Source organism: Podarcis erhardii, assembly GCF_964252035.2.
Source record: "Podarcis erhardii genome assembly, chromosome: 17".
NCBI classification, from domain to species: Eukaryota; Metazoa; Chordata; class Lepidosauria; order Squamata; family Lacertidae; genus Podarcis; species Podarcis erhardii.
In genome coordinates, this window is record NC_138515.1 from 26262450 (window position 1) to 26283814 (window position 21365).

The 21365-nt window shown below is 41.1% G+C and overlaps 1 protein-coding gene across 13 annotated transcripts in view; it reads left to right on the forward strand.

Moving 5' to 3' along the window:
• Window positions 1–21365, forward strand: part of NRG1 (neuregulin 1) — a 512253-nt gene that overhangs the window by 413956 nt on the left and 76932 nt on the right. Inside the window, exon 1 of one of the 13 annotated variants that reach the window (XM_081845055.1) lies at window positions 4253–5848. The exons of 11 other annotated variants lie outside the window; for them this stretch is intronic. In XM_081845055.1, coding sequence (XP_081701181.1) covers window positions 5200–5848 — 649 coding nt within the window. In that variant the 5' untranslated portion in view covers window positions 4253–5199. Of the gene's footprint in view, window positions 1–4252; window positions 5849–21365 lie in introns of those variants that run through there. One more of the 13 variants, XM_081845056.1, reaches the window with a different exon arrangement.

Below are 21365 nucleotides of genomic sequence, written 5' to 3' on the forward strand. Positions count from 1 at the left end.
AACAAAAAACCACTTCAGCTCCTTAGAGATTAACAAAGCTTCTCTGTTATCCTTGAGCTTTCTTCAGCATAGTTGAGGCATCCCCAAACTCGGCCCTCCAGCTGTTTTGGGACTACAATTCCCATCATCCCTGACCACTGGTCCTGTTAGCTAGGGGTGATGGGAGTTGTAGTCCCGAAACAGCTGGAGGGCCGAGTTTGGGGATGCCTGGCATAGTTAATCATCAACAACTAGACAGTCACACTACAGTATTTCCTGGGAATCTTTTCTTCACCACAAGCCATATGCCCTTCTATAAACTGAAAGCTTATTAACAGATTGAAAATGCTTGATTCAGTGGCTGCAGTCCACAAACCATAGATTACAATGAGTTTTTAGTGTGGTGAGAGTTCTCTGTATGTTGCCACTTATGTAAGCAAGGTTGTGAAGCAATGGCTAAGACTATCATGTTTCCTTCCGCATTTCAATCACTTGAGAGAGGAGGCGGAGTCTAGCCGAGTCCAGCCCTACCATGCTAAATCTCAGTAAACAGCAGAGGCATACTAGAGTCTCTTGCACCTTTACCAAGGAGCTGTATCAGCGCCTTCTCACCCCCCGAAAAAAATCACTTTACTACAATAGCTACATTATAAATTACTGCGTTTTATGCAACCCAAGTACAGTGGTACCTTGGTTTAAGAACAGCTTAGTTTATGAACAACTTGGATTAAGAACGCTGCAAACCCGGAAGTAGGTGTTTTGGTTTGTGAACTTTGCCTTGGAAGCAGAACATGTTCTGCTTCCTGTTGAGTGTGTTCCATTTGAAGATTGAGTCCCCCGCTGCTATGGGAAAGCATGCCTTGGTTTCAGAATGCTTTGGTTTAAGAACGGACTTCCGGAATGGATTAAGTTCATGAACCAAGGTACCACTGTACTCAAAGCATCTAGAGCAGCGGTTCTCAACCTGTGGGTCCCCATATGTTGTTGGACTACAGCTCCCATCATCCCTGAGCTCTGGCCTTGCTAGCTAGAGGTGATGTGAGTTGTAGTTCAACAACATCTGGGTACCCACAGGTTGAGAAGGGCTGGGTGAAGCAAAGGGGAAGGGCAAAAAAGTGCATGTCTTGTGCCACAGTGCGTGGATGGGAAGCTTATTGCCACACATATGTCATATACTCCATAGCCTGATAAGTGATTTTTGCATGGTACCCGCCCCTGTCCCCCAAGCCTGTATCCCTGATGGGGTGGTGGTTTTAACAACCCCTAGGTACACCTCTTCTTAATATCACTGACTTCTTCATTTAATAGATTTAATCCCAGGTGGTCTCCCATCCAAACACTGACCAAAACTTCAAGTTATCAAGGATGCAGGGTGTCAGTGATTTGCAATGCAGGGTGCCAGCGTTTTGCATAGCTTTGTATTCCTCTCATATAACTCATGTCCACCTTGCCTTAAACGTCATCTAACTATCACGTGTACACTCATCAATCTTCATTTTTCTTCTTTCCTACTGCTGCCCTAATGTGTGCCTTCAATTACCGAATTATCAGGAGTGGGGAAACCTAAATCTTTGGCTAATATATATGCAGATTTTATCTCACGTTATTCAAGAACAGGCTTTTGATTTCTAAGGTTCAGGAAAAACATGAAACTTCAGCTATTATTTATGCTGCTCACTGCCTAATTTTTTACCAGGAGAACATGTGGAATCGCAGTCACATTAAACCACAGTCAAATTAAAGCTTACATGAGTATACTGTACAGAAGAATCACGGAGCTGGTTCATGGCAACATCACAAGAATACCTATCCAAGGCACAGATCCTGTCAGGTGCTGTTGCGGTTGCTTGAGAGTAACCAGGCAAGACTCTTTTACAGGCTTTATTTGGGTGCAAACTATTTACAGTGAAGAGCGTCATAAGTTCATGTCTGGCTCAATTGCTAGCAGAATCCGGGAGTGCTCTGTTTTTGTACCTCCCCCAACATAAAAGTCTCGTCACCCCCAGCCTTTTCCGCCCCTCCCTGCGCCTCAGACTACTGCGCATGATGGGCGATGGCAAGGGCGTGCTCCCCGCCTCTCCGGCTTGCTCAGGCTCAGTGTTAAGGCTCTTCCTAGCATCCTCTGGTCCTTGCACCTCTTCTCCACTGGAAGTGGGGCTTTCCTCCTTGCAGGAAGAGGAACTGCTTCGCAAGATTTTTGGAGGCTCCCTGTAACACAATTGCCCTTCTGTCTCTCGCCTCTGAGCTGATGGCAGTTCCCTGACAGATCCTTGTGGAAAATTTCATAGCTTTTTACAAAGAATGAGGACAAAAACCCAACAAATCACCTAACACCTCTGTAGGCACCAGGTTCCCGGTTTCCTTAAGGGCTTCTCCTTAAGGTGGTCTCTCTCCACTCCTCGGTGGGGCAGACCAGCAAGCAATGCTGTGCAACAGAAGGCTGTGCTGCTCTGCTGCTGCTGAAGCCCCCCTTACCTGGGTTGTTTCTCCACCAGTGGCAGAAGTGATGGGGAGGGTGGCACCTGTGGCAGCTTCCTCCACCTCAACCTGGTGGTTGAGTCGACTCTGGAAGGCTCTGTGGTGGCCTTTTCATCTACTTGTACTGGAAATTGAAAGGACAGCACTGGAAGCAGAAACTGACCACCCTGGCCCCAAAGCCTTGAAACCAAGCGAAGCTAAGCTACTTCTCATGGAAGAATTCTGATTGCTTTATTCACTTACTGCAAAGAATGCTCAACATTCAAAAATTTGGTGCCTTTAGTGGTTAAGCTTGCTTGCATTGAACGGAAGGTATGTTGTTTTCTACAGGCTTACATTGGAGTGGATGAATTATCAGTATTAACCAAAATTCCTCCCTGGTGCCTCTTGATTAAAGCTCATAGAGACGCAGTAGGCTCAGCGGTGCCAGGAAAGCTGATGCAGTGTTCAGTCTCCAGCAGCTGCTGATTAAGGGTTCCTAGCACGTTCCATCACTATATATTGACACATTGGGTTGCAAAATCTCCAAAGAAGCTCCTATAGTGCCAATAAATCTGCTTTATGCAAATGTTACTTACATTTCCATGGCCGTACTTAGGCTATTCTTTTGCGCAATAAGGATCCAATATGAAGCAATAAAGAGGAAGAGCTGCATTTTAATATTTTGCTGAAATAGCACCGAACGCTAAGATTAGGGTGGGCGAGTTCGGCGTCCTGATAACTTCGTTGCTTCTGATCTTACGTAAAATGACAGTCAAAATCAGAACAACTATCGCATATATTTCAGTAGTATGGATCCGGCAGAGATCTGAAAGTGGGAGGACAAGATTCCCAGCATGGGACAAATGCACGCCCTTGAATATATTCAATAGGAAATTCTAAAAGAGATGTACATTTCATAGGAAACACTGGTGCTCTTGTGGAATAATAATAAGGATATGGTGTGGTGCTACCTTCCAAAAATGGTGTCCCTGGCTATTTTTTAAAAAATGTAAATTATTGGTGTAAACAACTGCACAGAAGGCAATGGGCAGTGAGGACTGTATCCCAAAATTCCTTTTCTTACAAATATAAATAGTTTTATTTGGCATGACTTTGTCATGCAAGTCTTGAACCATCTATAGGAATTACTCGGTCTGTTGCAATTCTCGCTGATAGAAAACCTTTGACCATTTGTGAAACCAAATATGAATTTTATTTGCCAGTTAATTGTGTTTGGTTTCTACTCAAATTTATAGTCCTTGAAAGTGGACTATAGTGGAGCTGATGACATTTTACTCAATATAATTAGTAAATGGTTTGTAAATACTAAGAAACAGTGGAAGATGTCAAACTGAATAAACTTTAGCTTTGGTCCTCTTTAATTTTGGAAGACAAAACATAGTATTTTTCAAGCAATTTTTCCCCCACACACAGCTAATGCAATACTAATATAGAATTGTGTTCAAAATATTTATTCCAAAATCTAACACGTGGATCGTATGCTTGAAAAGCTTCTATTTAAATAAACAAAAGCAAACAAACCCTGTCCTTTAAATCATAATTGTGTTGCCTGTGATGATTTCTACTTACTAGACTGATGAGAAGGCAAACTTTATCTCTAGGTAGCAGGCAGAAAGAAACTGCAGCTGAAAGGCCTCTGTCCCCTGGGAGGGATCGGATATCCGACAGTCTTAGCATTAAGTCCAGCCCATAAGGCTGCCACCTACAACCTTCCCCACCCTCATCCTCGTTGCAGCTTTGTTAGATTGCTCTAATCGATTGTCATCCTTTCGTGACCACACAGTAGGAGAAAGAGAGAGAGAGTCTAACTGGCTCCTCCATTCCTCCCTTAGATTTTATGGCCTCTCCTCCATCTAATTGGATGAAATAGGAAGTCACTGGCAGTCCTGCGTTGCTGGGTGTGCTGATTTAACTCGGACCAGCCCTGCAGAGGGGTGGGGGTGGGGAGAGAGGAAGGGAAGCAGAGGGAATCTGTATGTCAGAAGAACAGAGTGAAGGAAAGAAGAAAGGGAAGAACTAAAGGGAAGGAATACTGGGGAGGGACAAAGAAGAGGGAGGTGGTAAGGACCGAGGACAGAGTTGCCATTATCTCCTTTTCGAATCTCTCTGTAATGATATTGGTTGCAGTGATGCCCAGGGAGCAGGCACCTGCTGCTCTGTAATGATTCAGCCTCTTTCTGCCGGCTCTTTCGCAAAACAGGATGCTGTTGCTACTGTCATTGCTGCTGCTGCCGCCGCCGCTGCTACTGCCGTTCTTACTGATTTTCCTTTTGCTCCTGCTGCATGACGGCTGTGTTTTCCTCCATCTAAGCAGCCACCCGCCTCAGATGCTCAAGGTGAGAAGCCAGCCTCTTGCTCTGGGCTCTTCGTTCACTTAAACAATTTTCCTCAGGATTTCAGATTCTTCTTCTTTTCCCTTAATCTTCTTATTTTTCACTCCGTGAAGAACTGAGATGGCTTGAGAGGAATTATAAACAACAATTTTTAAAAGTGAGCAAGGAGGAGGAGCAGGAGCTGAATCATTATGAGAGGCTTTTCTCCTTTCTGAATATTTGGAAGGATTTCTCCCCCTTTATTTGGATCGTGTTCTGACACTTGAACTCTTGATACCTATGCTGTGATCTGGTAAGATTTCTCTGGGTCTTTTTCCCCCTCTTTTGGCTTGCTTGTTAGTGATAATGGAAAGATTTTTTGAGGCCTTCTAGAAGAGAGCTCAACTGAAGAAATACATGCTTAAATATGTCTGAAGCTACTCTGGAGAGTTTTCCCAACCCCTCAAACCAGCTGAGTCCCACTCCATCACTCGAGGGGCTTCCTGCTGAAGAGGACATAGCAGAGAATCAAACAGCAGACACAAGGGTGCAGGGACTAGCAGGCCTTGCTGCTACTTGCTGTGTGTGTCTGGAGGCAGAGCGGCTGACAGGCTGCCTCAACTCTGAAAAGATCTGCATTGTCCCAATCTTGGCTTGCCTGATCAGCCTCTGCCTCTGCATTGCTGGCCTCAAGTGGGTGTTTGTGGACAAGATTTTTGAATATGATTCTCCAACACATCTTGACCCAGATAGGATTGGGCAAGATCCAGTGACTGCCGTGGATCCTACTGCACTCTCTGCTTGGGTGCCATCTGTAGTGCATACTTCTTACTTTCCAGTACCCACCAATGTAGCTAACTTTGAAGTCACAGGGCAGCCTTCTGGTTCACCAGTTCCCCCTGAGGTTGCTTCTAAGCCGTCTCCATCTAGAGGTGACCAGTTAGAGGATCAGTTTTTACTCTCTTCAGTGCCCTCCTTACCCCCACCTAGTATAGAACCTGAAGTGAAAGGGTCCACGACAACATCTCTGCCACAAGAATTTGAAACTAATATCCAAACAGCTCCACCAAAACTAGGTAAGCATTCGATCCTATTCCCTGTGCAGATTGTCGTTCATATGCATACAAAACAGGCGCAATCTATATTAAAGATTATTCATATTGTGATGATATGATTGATACTAACAGATTTGCTAATAATTAAAGAGGAGTGTGTTAGCTCAGATATTAGCTTTAGCCTGTCCTTTTGTTATAGTTGCAAAAAGAGATACTTGAGGAAGCGGGGGTGCTAGTCATGTAATACTGACAATAACTTTGTTCAACTGATGGTACTTTACAAACAGTTCATCTGGTCCATTTAAGTAATGAATTGTATATGACTGTTATCATCACTCCCTTTTGATCTTGATTCTTTTGTGTCCCTGACAGATTATGCCCTTCAACACTCGTTCATACTCCCTGCCCTTAAGTTAGCTGGGTTAGTGCAAAGAGAAAAAAAATACTGTTAATTTGGCAAAAGCAATGAAGTCCTGCGGCACTTTAAAGTCTAACCAATTTTATTATGGCATGAGCTTTCATGGCCACAGACTGCTTCATCAGATGTATGGAATGTGAGCTGCACTCCTAGCATATGATGAACTGGGCTCTAGTCCATAAAAGCTCATGCCCATAAAATCAGTGAAGTCTTCGAGGTACCACAAGACTCTTAGTTTGTTACAGCAGAGATGCCAAGCATGACTATCCCTCTGGAAATTTGTCAGTAATTCTGATCATTTATATTTCCAGTTAGAGCCTGGTACCAACCTGTATAGATATGAACTACATCAGTGTCTCTCTGGCCCAGTATACCATTGTGTATAACCCCTCCATTTATGGCTAAATTTGAGCAATAGCTTGCCATAGGATAAGCCCTGGAATCTCTTTATATTGGGAGCTCTGTCTTGGGGAGTGTGGTGTAATGATAAAGATGAAAGAGACTCTAAGCATGCGTGGAGTGCATTTCCTTTGCCACTGAGTAATTTCAGCCATGTTCCAATATCTGGGATCAGAACAAACCATTTTCTGCTTGGAGGATGTTGCTTTTAGCCTGATAACTTACGTTTTTTTAGAAAATCCCTGGAAGCATTAGAGGCAAAAAAAATATCAATTTGTTTAGATGTATATTCTTGCCCATTCTGAAACATCAACAAATTTATTGAAATTCACCCCACCCTTTACTGACTTGTGTCTAAGCTCCACAAAATAGCTTAAACTGGAAGATCTAAACTCTAAAGTTTGCTTTTCTTTTATTCCTCTATGTAGGAGACTGGGCATGAACAAGCTTTTAGCTTTCACTTGAACCTCTTGCTATTAATATATTTTAGAGAATAAAATGCTATGTTGGAAAATAAAATTGCCAACATTTTTTTGAAATGCAGATCACTGAAATGACACATAAATAGTGAACTTCTATTAAACATGCAAAGGGGGTGTGTTTTGAGAGGGTGATGATATTTAACAGAGATCTGCAACGGTGAACACTGATTTTTTTGTTCTTGTAACATTGTAAGCTTTATTCCCTACCTCTTCACCCCCTTTTTTGCTAATATACTTTTGAGATGTTATTTCGAGAGCATCATAAATCGACCACATGGTCATATCTGGCAGATGTATGTCAAATGTAAAAAGATTAGCAGTTATACCACTAATTTACAGACCAATCCCATGCATGTTTGCTCATGTGGACTTTTCTGTCTAGTAAGTATGTTCAGGATTGAGTCTTCATGCACCAGATGATTTGAACGGTATAATGAGAAATCTCCATTGCTAGCAGTGCAGCTACACCCATTTTCAGGAGCTGTGGATCTTGCCCAGTTATTATAATAGTCCAAATGTGAGTGTTTTTACTTTTTACTTTGTTGTACCACCATAAACGGTGGTTTTTATCCATGTATTTTTATTTTGTTTTGTTTTATTTTGGGTTGGGGTGGGATGGTTGTTGAGTGGGGTGGGGATTGGTTTTGTTTTGGTGTAATTGTTTTTTGTTTGTTTGTTTTTATATTTTGTAAATGGAGGCGAGTATGAGGCTTGGGATTCCTACTGTGGTGGGGCGAGGGAGGTATGGCGGTGGGGGCAGATGTCATAGGCGAAGCTCCATCACGGGCACCCCGCCATACTTGCTCTAGCCGTCTGATACTCTCCCCGATGCTTTTTAACATCTTTATGCGCCCCCTCGCCCAGCTTGTCCAGAGTTTTGGGCTGGGGTGCCATCAGTATGCTGATGACACCCAACTCTATCTGTTGATGGATGGCCATCCTGACTCGGCCCCAGACACACTGATCAGATGCTTGGAAGCTGTGGCTGGATGGTTACGTGGGAGCTGGTTGAAGTTAAATCCTTCGAAGACAGAGGTCCTCTGGCTGGGACAGGACGATATGGGATTGAGGGGGCAACTCCCATCTCTTCCGGGGGTGCAATTAGTGCCAGCACCGTCCGTTAAGAGTTTGGGTGTAATCTTCGATACCTCCCTCTCCATGGAGGCGCAGATTGCAGCTATAACAAAGGCGGCATTTTTTCATCTCCGCCAAGCTAAGCAGTTGGCTCCTTACCTCTCTCGCCCTGACCTAGCCACTGTGATCCATGCGACGGTCACCTCCAGACTGGATTATTGTAACTCGCTCTACGTGGGGCTGCCCTTGAGACTGACCCAGAAACTCCAGCGGGTGAGGAATGCCGCAGCGAGACTCCTTACGGGGTCTTCGCTGCAAGATCACATTCATCCGGTGCTATACCAGCTGCACTGGCTCCCGGTGGAGTACAGGATCAGGTTTAAGGTGCTGGTTTTAACCTTCAAAGCCCTATACGGCCTAGGACCCTCGTACCTACGGGACTGCCTCTCCTGGTATGCCCCACAGAGGAACTTACAGTCTTCAAATAAAAACATCTTGAAGGTCCCAGGCCACAGAGAGGTTAGGCTGGCCTCAACTAGAGCCAGGGCTTTTTCAGCTGCGGCTCCAACCTGGTGGAACGCTCTGTCACAAGAGACAAGGGCCCTGCAGGACTTGACATCTTTCCACAGGGCCTGCAAGACAGAGCTGTTCCACCAGGCCTTTGGTCAGGGCGCAGCCTGACTCCCTCCTTTGGCAATCTTTACAAAACTTTAGTTTATGGTTGCCATCAATTTTGATTTTAATTAATTTTAATAATGTTTTTATAATGTTGCACTGTTTTAGTGTTGTTAGCCACCCTGAGCCCGGCTTCGGCTGGGGAGGGCGGGATATAAATGAAATTTATTTATTTATTTTATTATTATTATTATTATTATTATTATTATTATTATTCTGCTGAGACTGGATTCAAAAGGCACAACATTACAGCTCCTTCAGAGATCCTTTGCATGAGAATCCATTACAGAAATACTGACCGGAGCACAACTTACCTGAGTTGATAGTCTGTCGGATTGCTGAGCAAGTAAAGTTGATTAGTATAACAAAGATTGGTCATGTATTTGCCACGTTGACTTACTGAGCTTAACCAATTTTAGGTAGATGGGGGGGCATGGGGAGAGCAAGCTTTTTTCTCACCTTTTTTTGGGGGGGGGGTCTCCTTAAGAATGTTGCCATCCCTCTGCAGTTGGCAAACTGAGCATCGTTTACAAAAAGCAGCCTCCCGTAGGAACCAAAATGACAAAGACCTGTAAAGAAGCAAAACCAAACGTATACACAGCCTGCAACATTCTGTACAGCAGAGAAGAGTTTATGAATTCAATAATTTGAAATTGAGACAGAATTTGGTCATAGCCCACCCATCTAGTGGGTTTCTTGAGAGGAGTGGGGGGGGGAGGTGGCCTAACAGCAAATCATTATCTGCATTCCTCTCAGCCCACATTTGCAGAAGGGAGGTGGTGGAGGAAATTTTGGAGGATTGCAACAACTGTTTTGTTCTTTAAGTCTTAAATTCCATATAGGTATTTACAGAAGGAGTAAGGAACTTGTTAACTGATTTGTCTTCGGTTTGCGTTGAGTAAGAATATTTACTTAGACGCATAAGCCAATACAAGCTTTAGAACTATGAAGATCCCTCTCGAATTGGTATGGGGAAGCAAGTCTGCAAGATACTTGCCATGGCTCTGAACTTACCATGTGCATTACCTATTTCACGCAGTGCAAGTCATTTGGGTAAGGGAGGGTTTTATTTATTTATTTATTTATTTATTTATTTATTTAATCCTCTAGGTGGGTTGTAAGAGCCGGGTGGGCACTTAAGCAAGTAGATATTTATTCCTAGTAAGATTGCAAGGCTTCATACTAGCACTTCTTCAGGGCTAAATATGTGCTGTCATTGTTCATAGTTTGAGACTGACATGTCATTTTTGAACCAGACTTTTTGTGGTTACAGAATCCCATTTTCTCCTCTCCTTTTCATCCAACTCAGCATATTCTGTTTGGGGCTCTATCTTTCAAGGTCATAGTCTGACAAGGGCTAATTGATTCTTCTCTGTACTGGAGTCTGGGGGAGAAGCAATCCTAGTAATTGTCTCCGCTGTCTCGAGAACTCTCATACCTTTTAGTACCGTACACTTTGTATTTTTTCAATATAGAAATAATCCCTTTTCTTCCCTATTCTAAATTAAATGTCACCCTGGTTCTGTTGAAATAGGAAAGAAAATCTAGTGTTTTACGCAATCATATATAGGGCATATTCATATACACATCTGAATGATGTATCTATGGTTTACATTATATTCTTGCCATAACCTGCAATCTCTCTGTGAAGATGAGTTGGTTTCATGATTACTAATCATGCTCAGATGAAATAGTGCTTTACACATAACCCACAAAAACACCTTCGTTACTATAATGGTTATGTTCAGGATGCTGCAATCATTTCTGTGGTAATAGCTGTATTGTATTATATCGTCAACATTTTTTCCTGTTATTAGAGCTTATTAGAGGTTTGAGCTTTTTTCATTTTCTATTTGAATGAACTGTAAGGAGTTCCTGTGCAACATTTGATCACTAGCTTCAAACACCCCAAATATTTGATAGTGGCTTTTCACCTGCCAGATTTTGACTCTTTGTTTCTTTGCACATGCATAATGAATAACAGAAAGGCACAGTGTGTGTGTGTGTGTGTGTGTGTGTGTGTGTGTAAAATTTCTATCAGACGACTTCGTGTCCCTGTTGGCCAGCAGGAACAGCCCTACATAAAGAGTCCCCTTGATGCAAGATCAGCAAAAGGACAAAGCAGTGCTTTTTAAAGTGGTAGCTTCAGTCCTATTTAAGTTACTGTTGGGGAAGGCCTAACTAAATCTAAGCTTGCAAGGTTTTAGGAAGCAATGGCTGTGATCCAGTCTAGGCTCTAGGCACACCTGGAGCCTTTTTGAGTAGGTGGGAAATAGACTTAATAAATCTAAAGCAAATAGATTATTTATTGTAAAGATGAAAAAAAAAAGTTGAATTAGGATCTTGAACAGAGCTAAGGGTGACTTTTCACAACCGTACAAAGTTTGAGAGCAGTAAAACTCACTCAACACTAAAGGTAATCATTGTGCAGCAGGTGTGACTTATTTTCAGCGAGTCTTACTCCCAGATAACTTAAGAATAGACAGTCAGCCAAGGAGGTGTGAAATGTAGCCATATTAACTTTTGGTTCTCATTTGGATAAGACTTACATTTTCTAAAGGAAGTCTTCTTGCCTCCAACAGTGGACTCTGTTAGTGGACTCTGTTCACTAACCACCTAGGGACTACCTTTGTTCTGGTGGTACATTTCTTGATCTGCGGTGTACATTCTAACTGAATATTAGTTTTGATAGCACTATGGTCACTATTCCCAAGTGGTTCAGCAACACTTACATCACACCTGGTCCTGGGTGCCACTCAAGATTAAGTCCAGGGCCGCCACCCCTCTGGTTGGCTCCACGACCAACTGTTCTAGGGCACAGTCATTTAGAGTATCTAGAAATTTTCTTTCTTTGCCTTGACTCGAACTCACATGTAGCCAGTCTGTCTGAGATTAGTGGATGTCACCTGTTACTAAACCAATCAGTGTCAGTGCTGATCTATGGCAGTGTTCATTTGGTCTTCCATATTCATTCATTGGCAACCTAGTGAAACAGGTGATAAACCAGTGATTAAAAAGTGATTAAAAAGTGCAAACTCAATATTGTACTAGGAAACAAATAAATTCTTTATTGGTGTTCACTGCATCATTTAAGATGCATTGTTCCCTTCAAATAGAATATAATTTTATTAGGATTTTTTAGGAAACAAAAATAAATTGAAGCATTTAAAGTACCTATGGAAGATATTAGAGTTTAAAAGTGGCATAAGTTTAAGTGTATTACTTAAATGCATTAGTTGTTTTTTACCTGAAAGGCCTCTAAGCATAAATATATTATGCCATAGGGACAAAAGCAAAATGCATCTAAAATATTACAATTTCCATACACCTTACAACCCTCTGCACCTCCCATAACAGCTATAGAAAATTTGCAGGACAGTATCAATAGAAAATAATCAGCTCAGTCCATCAAATTGCCAGGGGGAAAGGTAAATCTTTACTTGCTGCCAAAATGATGTTCATGAAGGTGCCAGGTGGATCACAACGGGAAGAACATTCCACAGAAGTAGAGCCACAGCTGAAAAGGCTCTCTCCTTTAACATTATCATTCAAGCCTCCCTCAGAGTAGGGACCTGGAGAAGGGCCTCAGAAGTTGATCTATGACTCTGGGTAGGGTCTTTAAAATATTGGGGTCTTGAGGCATAAAGAGCTTTAAAAGTCAAAACCACCACTTTGAATTAGGCTCAGAAGCCTACAGGTACTAATTGCATTAGTACCGTACTAATTGCATTGACAAAGCAATCAATTAGAGCAATTAACATCGCCTTCTAACTTCCTCCAGCCCCTCTATCTAGTTGTAAAACAGAATTGGTAAGTTTCCTAGCATACTAGCATTCGGGAATAAAGTTAATAGTTGCCCATCTAGGGCTGTGGGTCAAGATCCTTTGGCTTTCAGCTGGGTGAAAGCAAATAAAGCGAAGTTGGATAGACAGCAAGCAGAGAGACTGTGATATTTACTCAACATTATGTATCAATAAGAAACTGGACAAGGAAGATGCAATTTTCCATCATTTCCATTGATTTTGTTGACTATGGATTGCTGTAATCTGTCGGGGGGGGGGTAATAACTGGGACCCCTGTTTTTCCATCACATTAATTTGGAGCATTCCAACAATGTTTATAATTCCGTGTCCATTGCAGCACTCTTGTTCCATTCTTCTCATATCTTTATGTTATCTTTAGTCTTCTTCTCATCCAAGATGCCAAGGTCTCACATGATGGTCAATGACACCTAGCACAAACTTCCAGCAAACCTACACATAGTATCACAGACTTGAACTTTTCATCCATTTTGCTTGATGTTTGCTGTAGTTAATGGTTCTGCGAACCTAGCAAGGTCCAGGTTAGCATAATACAGTGTGTTCTGTTCTGTTGTATAATAATATTGTTAGTTGCTTTAAAGTTTAAACTTTGTTAAAAGGTGGGGAAATAACACTTGATAGTTCAGTGTCTGTGTGCCATCCTACATTGCCTTGCCATCCTTTCACAAGTATCTTCACTGCAGTAAAAGTCAAATGCAAGTGAATTGGTATGACAAGGGCTGGTGCTGTGATGTTTTCATTGTAACATCTGTATGTGATCTTATATTTGTATATATTTAAATTCTACTAATGCTTAATTGTTTAAAAAGGTGGGGTGTGACATGTGGGCCTAGTTGATCTCCTGGGAGTAAAAAATGAAAACATAAAAGAGGAAATAAAAGCAGTCTGGTAAATATGAATTGAGGGTATGGCTGTCCTTTCATCTATTTCCCCTGGGCTCATCCTCCATCACCCACAGTCCCCTTTTTCTTCTCCAGCTACACCCCTGTTACCATCACCCAACTCCCAAAAGACCAGGAGAGAATTAGAATGGGCAGCTGTCATTATCATTTTTCTGCCTTTTCATTGTACAGAACAAATGGCAGCTGTTCTCCGTCTTGCACTAAGTCCCCAGAGAACAGTCTTAAGTCAGGAAGGAAGAAAAAGAAATATCCCTTCCATACTGTTACAGAAGTTGTGCATTGACTGTCTCTTCCTTAACCCTCCACACAAGATTCAGGAAAGGCAGAGTCTGTGATGCACACACAAACTTCAAATTTAGGCATATAGTCAAAATTAGACTTGAACCTGCAAAAATCAAGTAAGCAAATGCCTAACTACACAGCCTCTGTGTGAGCCTTTCTATAAATAGAAAGGCTTCAACATATCTAAATCACTTCTGAAAACTGGAATCCTCGCTTTCTAGATCATATATGTATAACCTTGTATATATGTATATATGTATATATGTATATATGTATATGTGTGACCTTGAGTGAAATAGCCAGGTGTGCATGCATATTTTGGAAGAAGGTGTCACATATCAGAACGATAAGTATCTTAAATTCCTTGTATTAGTAGCAGCAGAGTAAATTAATAATATTGCAGTTACCCAGCTGATGGCAAAAAATTGTACTATGCCATTTTGAATAACTAGGTGATACTGTATACACACGTGTCATATGATAGCATTCAAAGTGTCATTATACCCCACTCCCATTTAGAAATTTACTAGAAATAGCTGCCATCAATTATCCTTTTTCGTTGTTTTAGTGATGCTTTATTTGCTTTTGTGCATTGCAGATATGTACGGATGAATTTCCCTTCGGTTTGCAATACAGTCATTTTTATTTTGGAACAGAAAAAAAGAGTCTTTCCCAACAGCTGACAGCAAGGCAAAATGGTGTTTCCAATAGGGCAATGTTTCAAGTTGATGTGTAGCTGTGCATTTATTCCGCAGTATGCAGCTAGAAAGATATAAATGGAAGCTTTTATGCTTTGAACATTTGCAGTCTTGCTAATGGAAATGCAATAGATTTTGCTGCAGAAACCTAACTCGGAATCAATACTGATGCAGTGAACCAGCTGGTTCAGCAGTGGAGCATGTATCTATAGAAAGAGATAGAACCCGGCTATACAGGCTCCTGGAGTCCATATGAATTTGGGATAACAAGGCTCAACCAAGCTTGGAAAGCAGGTTTGGCCCCACCCATTCCTTAGTATGGCCTCATTGATGGACGAGATGGGGGAGTGGGAATTGAAGGGGAAATAACTTCACTATTCCATAAATCACTGAGGGTTAGTACATGTGATGTTAGGAGCAATGTAGTTTCTGGATACAGCTGAATAATGCTTTGGTAATTGTGCTTGCCTTGTTCTATCTATCCTGCAACTATTCTTATACTATATCTAGCACCAGCACAGCATAATGAATGATGAATATCAGAGGTCAGCAAAAGTTAAATATTTGTTCACAAACCATGTATGTAATTGTAGGAAACTGGCAACTATTTCTAGTCAGCATATATATATATATATACACATAAAACAAGCTTTGTTCACAAGTTTTGTCACCATCCCATGATCATCCTCATTGCTGCAGTAGCCTGGTTTTTGGTTTTACTCCCTGTGCTCTCACAAGCCAATTGCATATTGACTGATGCTTCAGTTAGCTCTTGACTGCTGCTAAATTCCTAAAGGCTATCCAATGGATTATCTTGAATGGTTGAGGTCTATGACAACTGATTTGCTTGGGGTATGTTTGTATGTAATGCATGATAGTTGGCCACTTGACTTGCAGAGCAGTGCAGACACATCCAGCCTGCATATGAATTCTTATACGTAGTAATGGGACCAAGACTTGTTTTCCACAAAAAGTAGGTCACCAGTGTGATAGCCACAGATGTACAAGGGTTCACAGAGGCCTTCTTTAAGAAGAGTTTGGATTTGATATCCCACTTTATCACTACCCGCAGGAGTCTCAAAGCGGCTAACATTCTCCTTTCCCTTCATCCCCCACAACAAACACCCTGTAAGGTGAGTGAGGCTGAGAGACTTCAAAGAAGTGTGACTAGCCCAAGGTCACCCAGCAGCTGCATGTGGAGGAGCGGAGACTTGAACCCGGTTCACCAGATTAGGAGTCTACCACTCTTAACCACTACACCACACTGCTCCTGATGAAATTAGATTTGAAAGAAGCTTTCTTTGGAAGCCAATAGAGAATAGGTTGTGGTGTTGGTGTCATGCCCAGGACAGTATCTGGTTTGCAAATAAGCCCCCCAAGTATGGAAACCCCTGATGCAGACTCTTGATGGGTGTCTAATTTACTCCTATGATTACCAAAAAAAAAATAAAAAAAATCCACTAGTAGGCAGTTCAGGCCAAAATAGAGTGCAGATATAAGTCACTGACAACCACATTAGCAAGGGGTGGAATCCAGTGTGGCAATAAGGCAACATTTCATCAGTACACGGAGTTCTGCTTGTGCAACAGAATGGTCTCTTCCCCCCCCCCCATCCCTCCATGCACCCCTTAAATCTCTTCTGGGTTTTCCCCAACACTTTTGAGCAGATACTGGGGAGGTGTGTGCATGGGGAGACAGGGGGAAATACTGTTACACAAGCTAGGTTAGTAGGTCTCTTAAGCTTCTGTTTTCTTACATTGGAGAAAGTAAATATAGGCCTTGATACGACTGCACATTTTGCCAGTTACTGATAATGGTAGTTGCTTGTAATATGTTACATCGGCTCATATCTCATCCTGGAAATTTTGCCATCAACAATTCACAGTATTTTAACTTAGCCACTTGTTGACAAAGATATTGGTGCCCAGTAAGGCATATTGACATCATTAGATAAACAGCATCTAAGAAATTGATGTCCCCTTGTGAAATAGGCCCCACAAAATAGACATAGACAGACATTAATCTTCAGTTTTACTGACACTACATTAATGATCTTTCATACTTTATAATATTTTTTCCTCTTCTACTAACTGTATATGACTTTTTCTCAACAATTTGTACATTGGTGATTCATGGGATATGGTTTTCAATCATTTAGTAGCAGATCATTTTTGAGATAAAGGGAAACCAGCAATGGCTCATTCATGTAGTATGCAGTGGCATGCGACATGCAAAACAAATCCCAGCTCTGATTAGAGTCTTTGCTGTTACTCTTTCACCAGTCAATTAATTCTGATGATGAGACACATCAAAGGGGAATAGAAGGCACCAGGTATATGCAAATGTTTCTCAACCACACAAACCCAGCGTCTTAAAATGGCTTGATTTTTCTAAGGTCTTAGCTGAAATCTACATAAAGGTACTAGAACTAGGTCTCTGCTGTGATGTTTACAGTTTTTTCACAACAGCTAAGTTAGACTGCTGACAAAGATGGTATTTTGAAAGTGAGGGATTTTTTTCCCCATTAAAAAAATGGCAGTCCCTAAGCTGTGGAGGTACAGAGGTACAGCTAGCATCCTCATTATGCAGTTTTTGTCGCATGCAGAAGACTTGCCACATTTAACTTCTGAGATGTATATGCAGCTTACACAGGGGTTCTGTTCCATGTATTACATGAAAATTGTGTATACCCAAACTCTTATAGCTTCCCCATGACGGACAGGTGAAGGGGAGAGTGGGAGCATTCTCAGCGCTCACAGATCCAGTACACTGAGTGGGCCTTGCCCAGCAAGCAAGGCAGAGGGCTTAAAAGCTCTCCACCTTGCTGGGTAAACCCAGCATGATAAGAGCTTTTAAGCTCTCCACCTTGCTGGGGACTTGCACAATTTCAACCAGCCTGCCTTCAGTCATGTGTGATGGAAATCATGCAAGACAAATGTGCATAAAATGAGGGATTGCTGTATTTTACAGCCCACCCCATTAGTTTGACTATAATTTGTTTTAATTAATTTTAGTATTGTATTTTTGCATTATTCTCACCTTATAGTGAAGGGCAGGTAAGAAATCTGATGGTGATGATTGCAATGATAATCATGAGTTCATAGGCAGGTCGGAATTTTGGAAATCTGGACCAAAATGAGAAGACAGGCAGAATTTAGTCAGGATTCCAAATCCTGAAAGTAAGGGAGGTTGGTGGTAGGACTTTCAGGACCACGGACAGAGCCCAGGCAACAAACTTGGTGTTCCAAGGAAGGCTCCCTGCACTCCCTAAGCCTGGCTACATCTCTCAGACTCTTCCTTCAGGCAGAAGCCAATAAAAGATAATTTATGACCTTAAAACTCTTGAGTTAATTGACTTCTTTTTGAAATGTGATTTCTATTCTGTGCTAAATATCCGAGAAATGAGATTTCTCACTTTTCTTTGTAAGACTTCTATTAATCTTTCCCACCCCACCCAGTTTTTAATTAACTGTCATTCATGCAAAACTGGTGTTATTGACTTCACAAATTTGTTGTATATCCTTTAACCACAATTAGACAGTGTAAGCTCCTGGTGACTTTACCAGATGTGCAAAGCGATGCTTTTATAGAGGCCTGACTTCCAGGGGGAGGAATAAATTGTGAATGATGTACATTTAGCTTGATTACTTAGTTAAAAGAACATTAGAAAAGAGAAGGCATATTTGGTGAATGCATCAGAGATGCAGGATGAATTAAAACATTCTGTTCATTTAGCAAATCATTCTAGGTACCATTTAGTAATCCAACATGTGGACGGTCACAAATATTCAAATATGATGATATTCGGCAGATTCCCAGCAGCAGAAGCCAAGCTAATATATGCACATCACATTTTGGCTATTGCCTATTAAATGCCACTTGTGTATATGTACATTTATTTGAAAATGCATATAATTTTGTATAACATTAGAATAAGCTATTCAATGTTTATTTATTTTATTTATTGAATATTAAATCCTGCATTTTCATGTAAAATGGCAATGGCAGCTAACAACAATAAAAACAACCAATATTACAATGAATGTAGTAAGCAATAACACAGTAAAAATATTGACTACCAAGTTAAATGTAGACAAAAAGTCAGACAATGGTAACCAGCTAAAAACATATTCAGATTAAAATGCATATTTAATTGTTTTGGCTTAGGTTTTTTGTTTTTGCTTGTTTGCCTTTCCATAGTGAGCTCTCCCCAAAGCAGCTTACAACAAACATCTAGTTATCAAAATATAAAAGAGTGAGGTGGGGGAGAAAAAAACAGTGTACAGAATTTACCAATACATTCAAATATGACAAAACAATTTAAAAATATAGAATAAATTAAATATTACAAAAGGAAATAATCCAGGAAATAATACATAAGTATAGTGCAAAATGGGACGTGGGTGGCACTGTGGGTTAAACCACAGAGCCTAGGATTTGCCAATCAGAAGGTCACGGTTCGAATCCCCACAACGGGGTGAGCTCCCGTTGCTCGGTCCCAGCTCCTGCCAACCTAGCAGTTTGAAAGTACATCAAAGTGCAAGTAGATAAATAGGGCGGGAAGGTAAACAGCGTTTCCGTGTGCTGCTCTGGTTCGCCAGAAGCAGCTTAGTCATGCTGGCCACATGACCCGGAAGCTGTCTGCGGACAAACGCCGGCCCCTGCGGCCTATAGAGCGAGAACAGCACGCAGCCCCAGAGTTGGTCACGACTGGACCTAATGGTCAGGGGTCCCTTTACCTTTTATAGTGCAAAATTAAAGTTAACCTCCTTCCTAAAACTGGTGATGCCAGTCAGCAGCTGTGCTGCAGCATTCTGAACCAGCCTAAGTTTCTGAGCAGCCGTCAAAGTCATCTCCATCATGACAAAAGATAACACCTCTAGGAATGATGTAGTTGCTACAGCAGCCTCAGATGGACAAAAGTGTTCGGGCCACTGCCAAAGTATTCTGGCCAGTTCCAAACTTGTAGGAGTTCATTCAGGAATACACACAAACGATAAAGTTGATTCTTAAAAAATGCAATCCATCCAAAACACAATAAATTCCAATTCTTTGAAGTACATTTCTACTGATCAGGAGCTTTTCTGTCTTATCCAGAGACAACACATCCATTACTGACACCAAACAGCTATTTTTAAAAATGAACATTTTCCTTGGATTGTGATGGAGAGGCAGATGATTATCTGCATACGATGACACAAAAGTCCAGGCAGCCTTCCTGATCAGTTTTATGTAGATGCTAAAATACCACACAAATATACTGAAAAGAGGAAAAAGAAGAACACTGGAATTTAGAAGAAGTAAGCTCTGGATTGGAGAATGGGAGAAGGGATCCAGAGAAACCTGAACTGAGGATCTGGCACACAAACATCCTGACAATCTGTTAAACTATCAGAAGCTATTTGCATCAGACACAAAACCAGCCCTAGTTTTACACCACCACCCCTTTCCACTGTGGTTGACTTCCTCAGGTAGCATAGTATGTGATAATATTATGTTTCCCATGCTATTTTTTACTGTGTGGAGGGAAAGATAAAACGCTCATCCATCAGGCATCACCTAACACTGTCTCTTTCTTCTAGCCTAGATTCAGCAAGGTGCATGGAGAATCATTTTGTAGTACCAAATAAACTTTAGTTTCTTTTCTCACACACCATCACTAATGAAGTTCCAGCTATAACACATGATTTATTGAGCACCAGGAAAAGGAATTCACCCTCCATTACAATACCATCCCCCTCTGTCATTACATCATTATATTTCCTTCATATCTCCTCTGTCAGAACATTCCAAGCCCTGACATTACTTTAGTACCTTGCAGGGAATCAACTTAGTTTCATTGCTAATAGAATTTTGCAAGATATCAATAACAATATTCCCAATTTGTAGATCCTTCATCCGTGTAATTTTAGTGATCTATGGCTATAGGTATATTCCATTATGTTTAAAGAGAAGCAGTATTTCAGGACCAAAGAAGCAATCAATATGTTAGCACAAAGTATTTTTCAATGCTAGTTAACTGAGAATTGATGTATAGATCCCTCTTTGTGTTAATAAAAATGGGAACAATAACACGAAAGTATTGCTAGTAATTTTCAACATTAAAAGGCCACAGAATATGAATATATATATATATATATATATATATATATATATATATATATATATATATAATTTGCTGTCATTGGGGTATGGAATATAATTAACATGTATTGAGGTAAAACTTGTGTTATATTATAATGTGTGTGTGTGTGTGTGTGTGTGTGTGTGTGTGTGATGAAGGTCATGAGGCAAAAATATTTGAAACTTTCATTCATGCTTTTAAATGCCCATTTTCCTGATCATTGATTATCATGTTGTTTTACTTTAGTTTAAGCCCCAAATACTCAACATAGACAAGAATGGCAGATGTGCAAGGGGGGGGATGTGGGTTAGTAACATTTTGTACCTTTGTGGTCAAAATGTACGCAAAAAGCAAGTTTTCTTGCTACCTAGAAAACTCACCTATACTTTCAGATGTCATCTGCGATTTCCCCAGGGTATTTGACTCTGATTTTTATTTTTATTTTGACTCTGTTTTAGAAATTGATTTGTTGGATGCAGTTCAAACAACAACAAAAAGTCAGAGCTGAATATTGACATAGTTAGCTGTGCAGGTTAGATGATATATCTCAGTACCTGACACTGCAGTAGCTGAAGCCCAAAGTGATAAAACAGATACCACCTTCAAGAGTAGGGATATACATGGAATTTGATGGTTTCAATCTGATCAAGCTTTTCCCACATC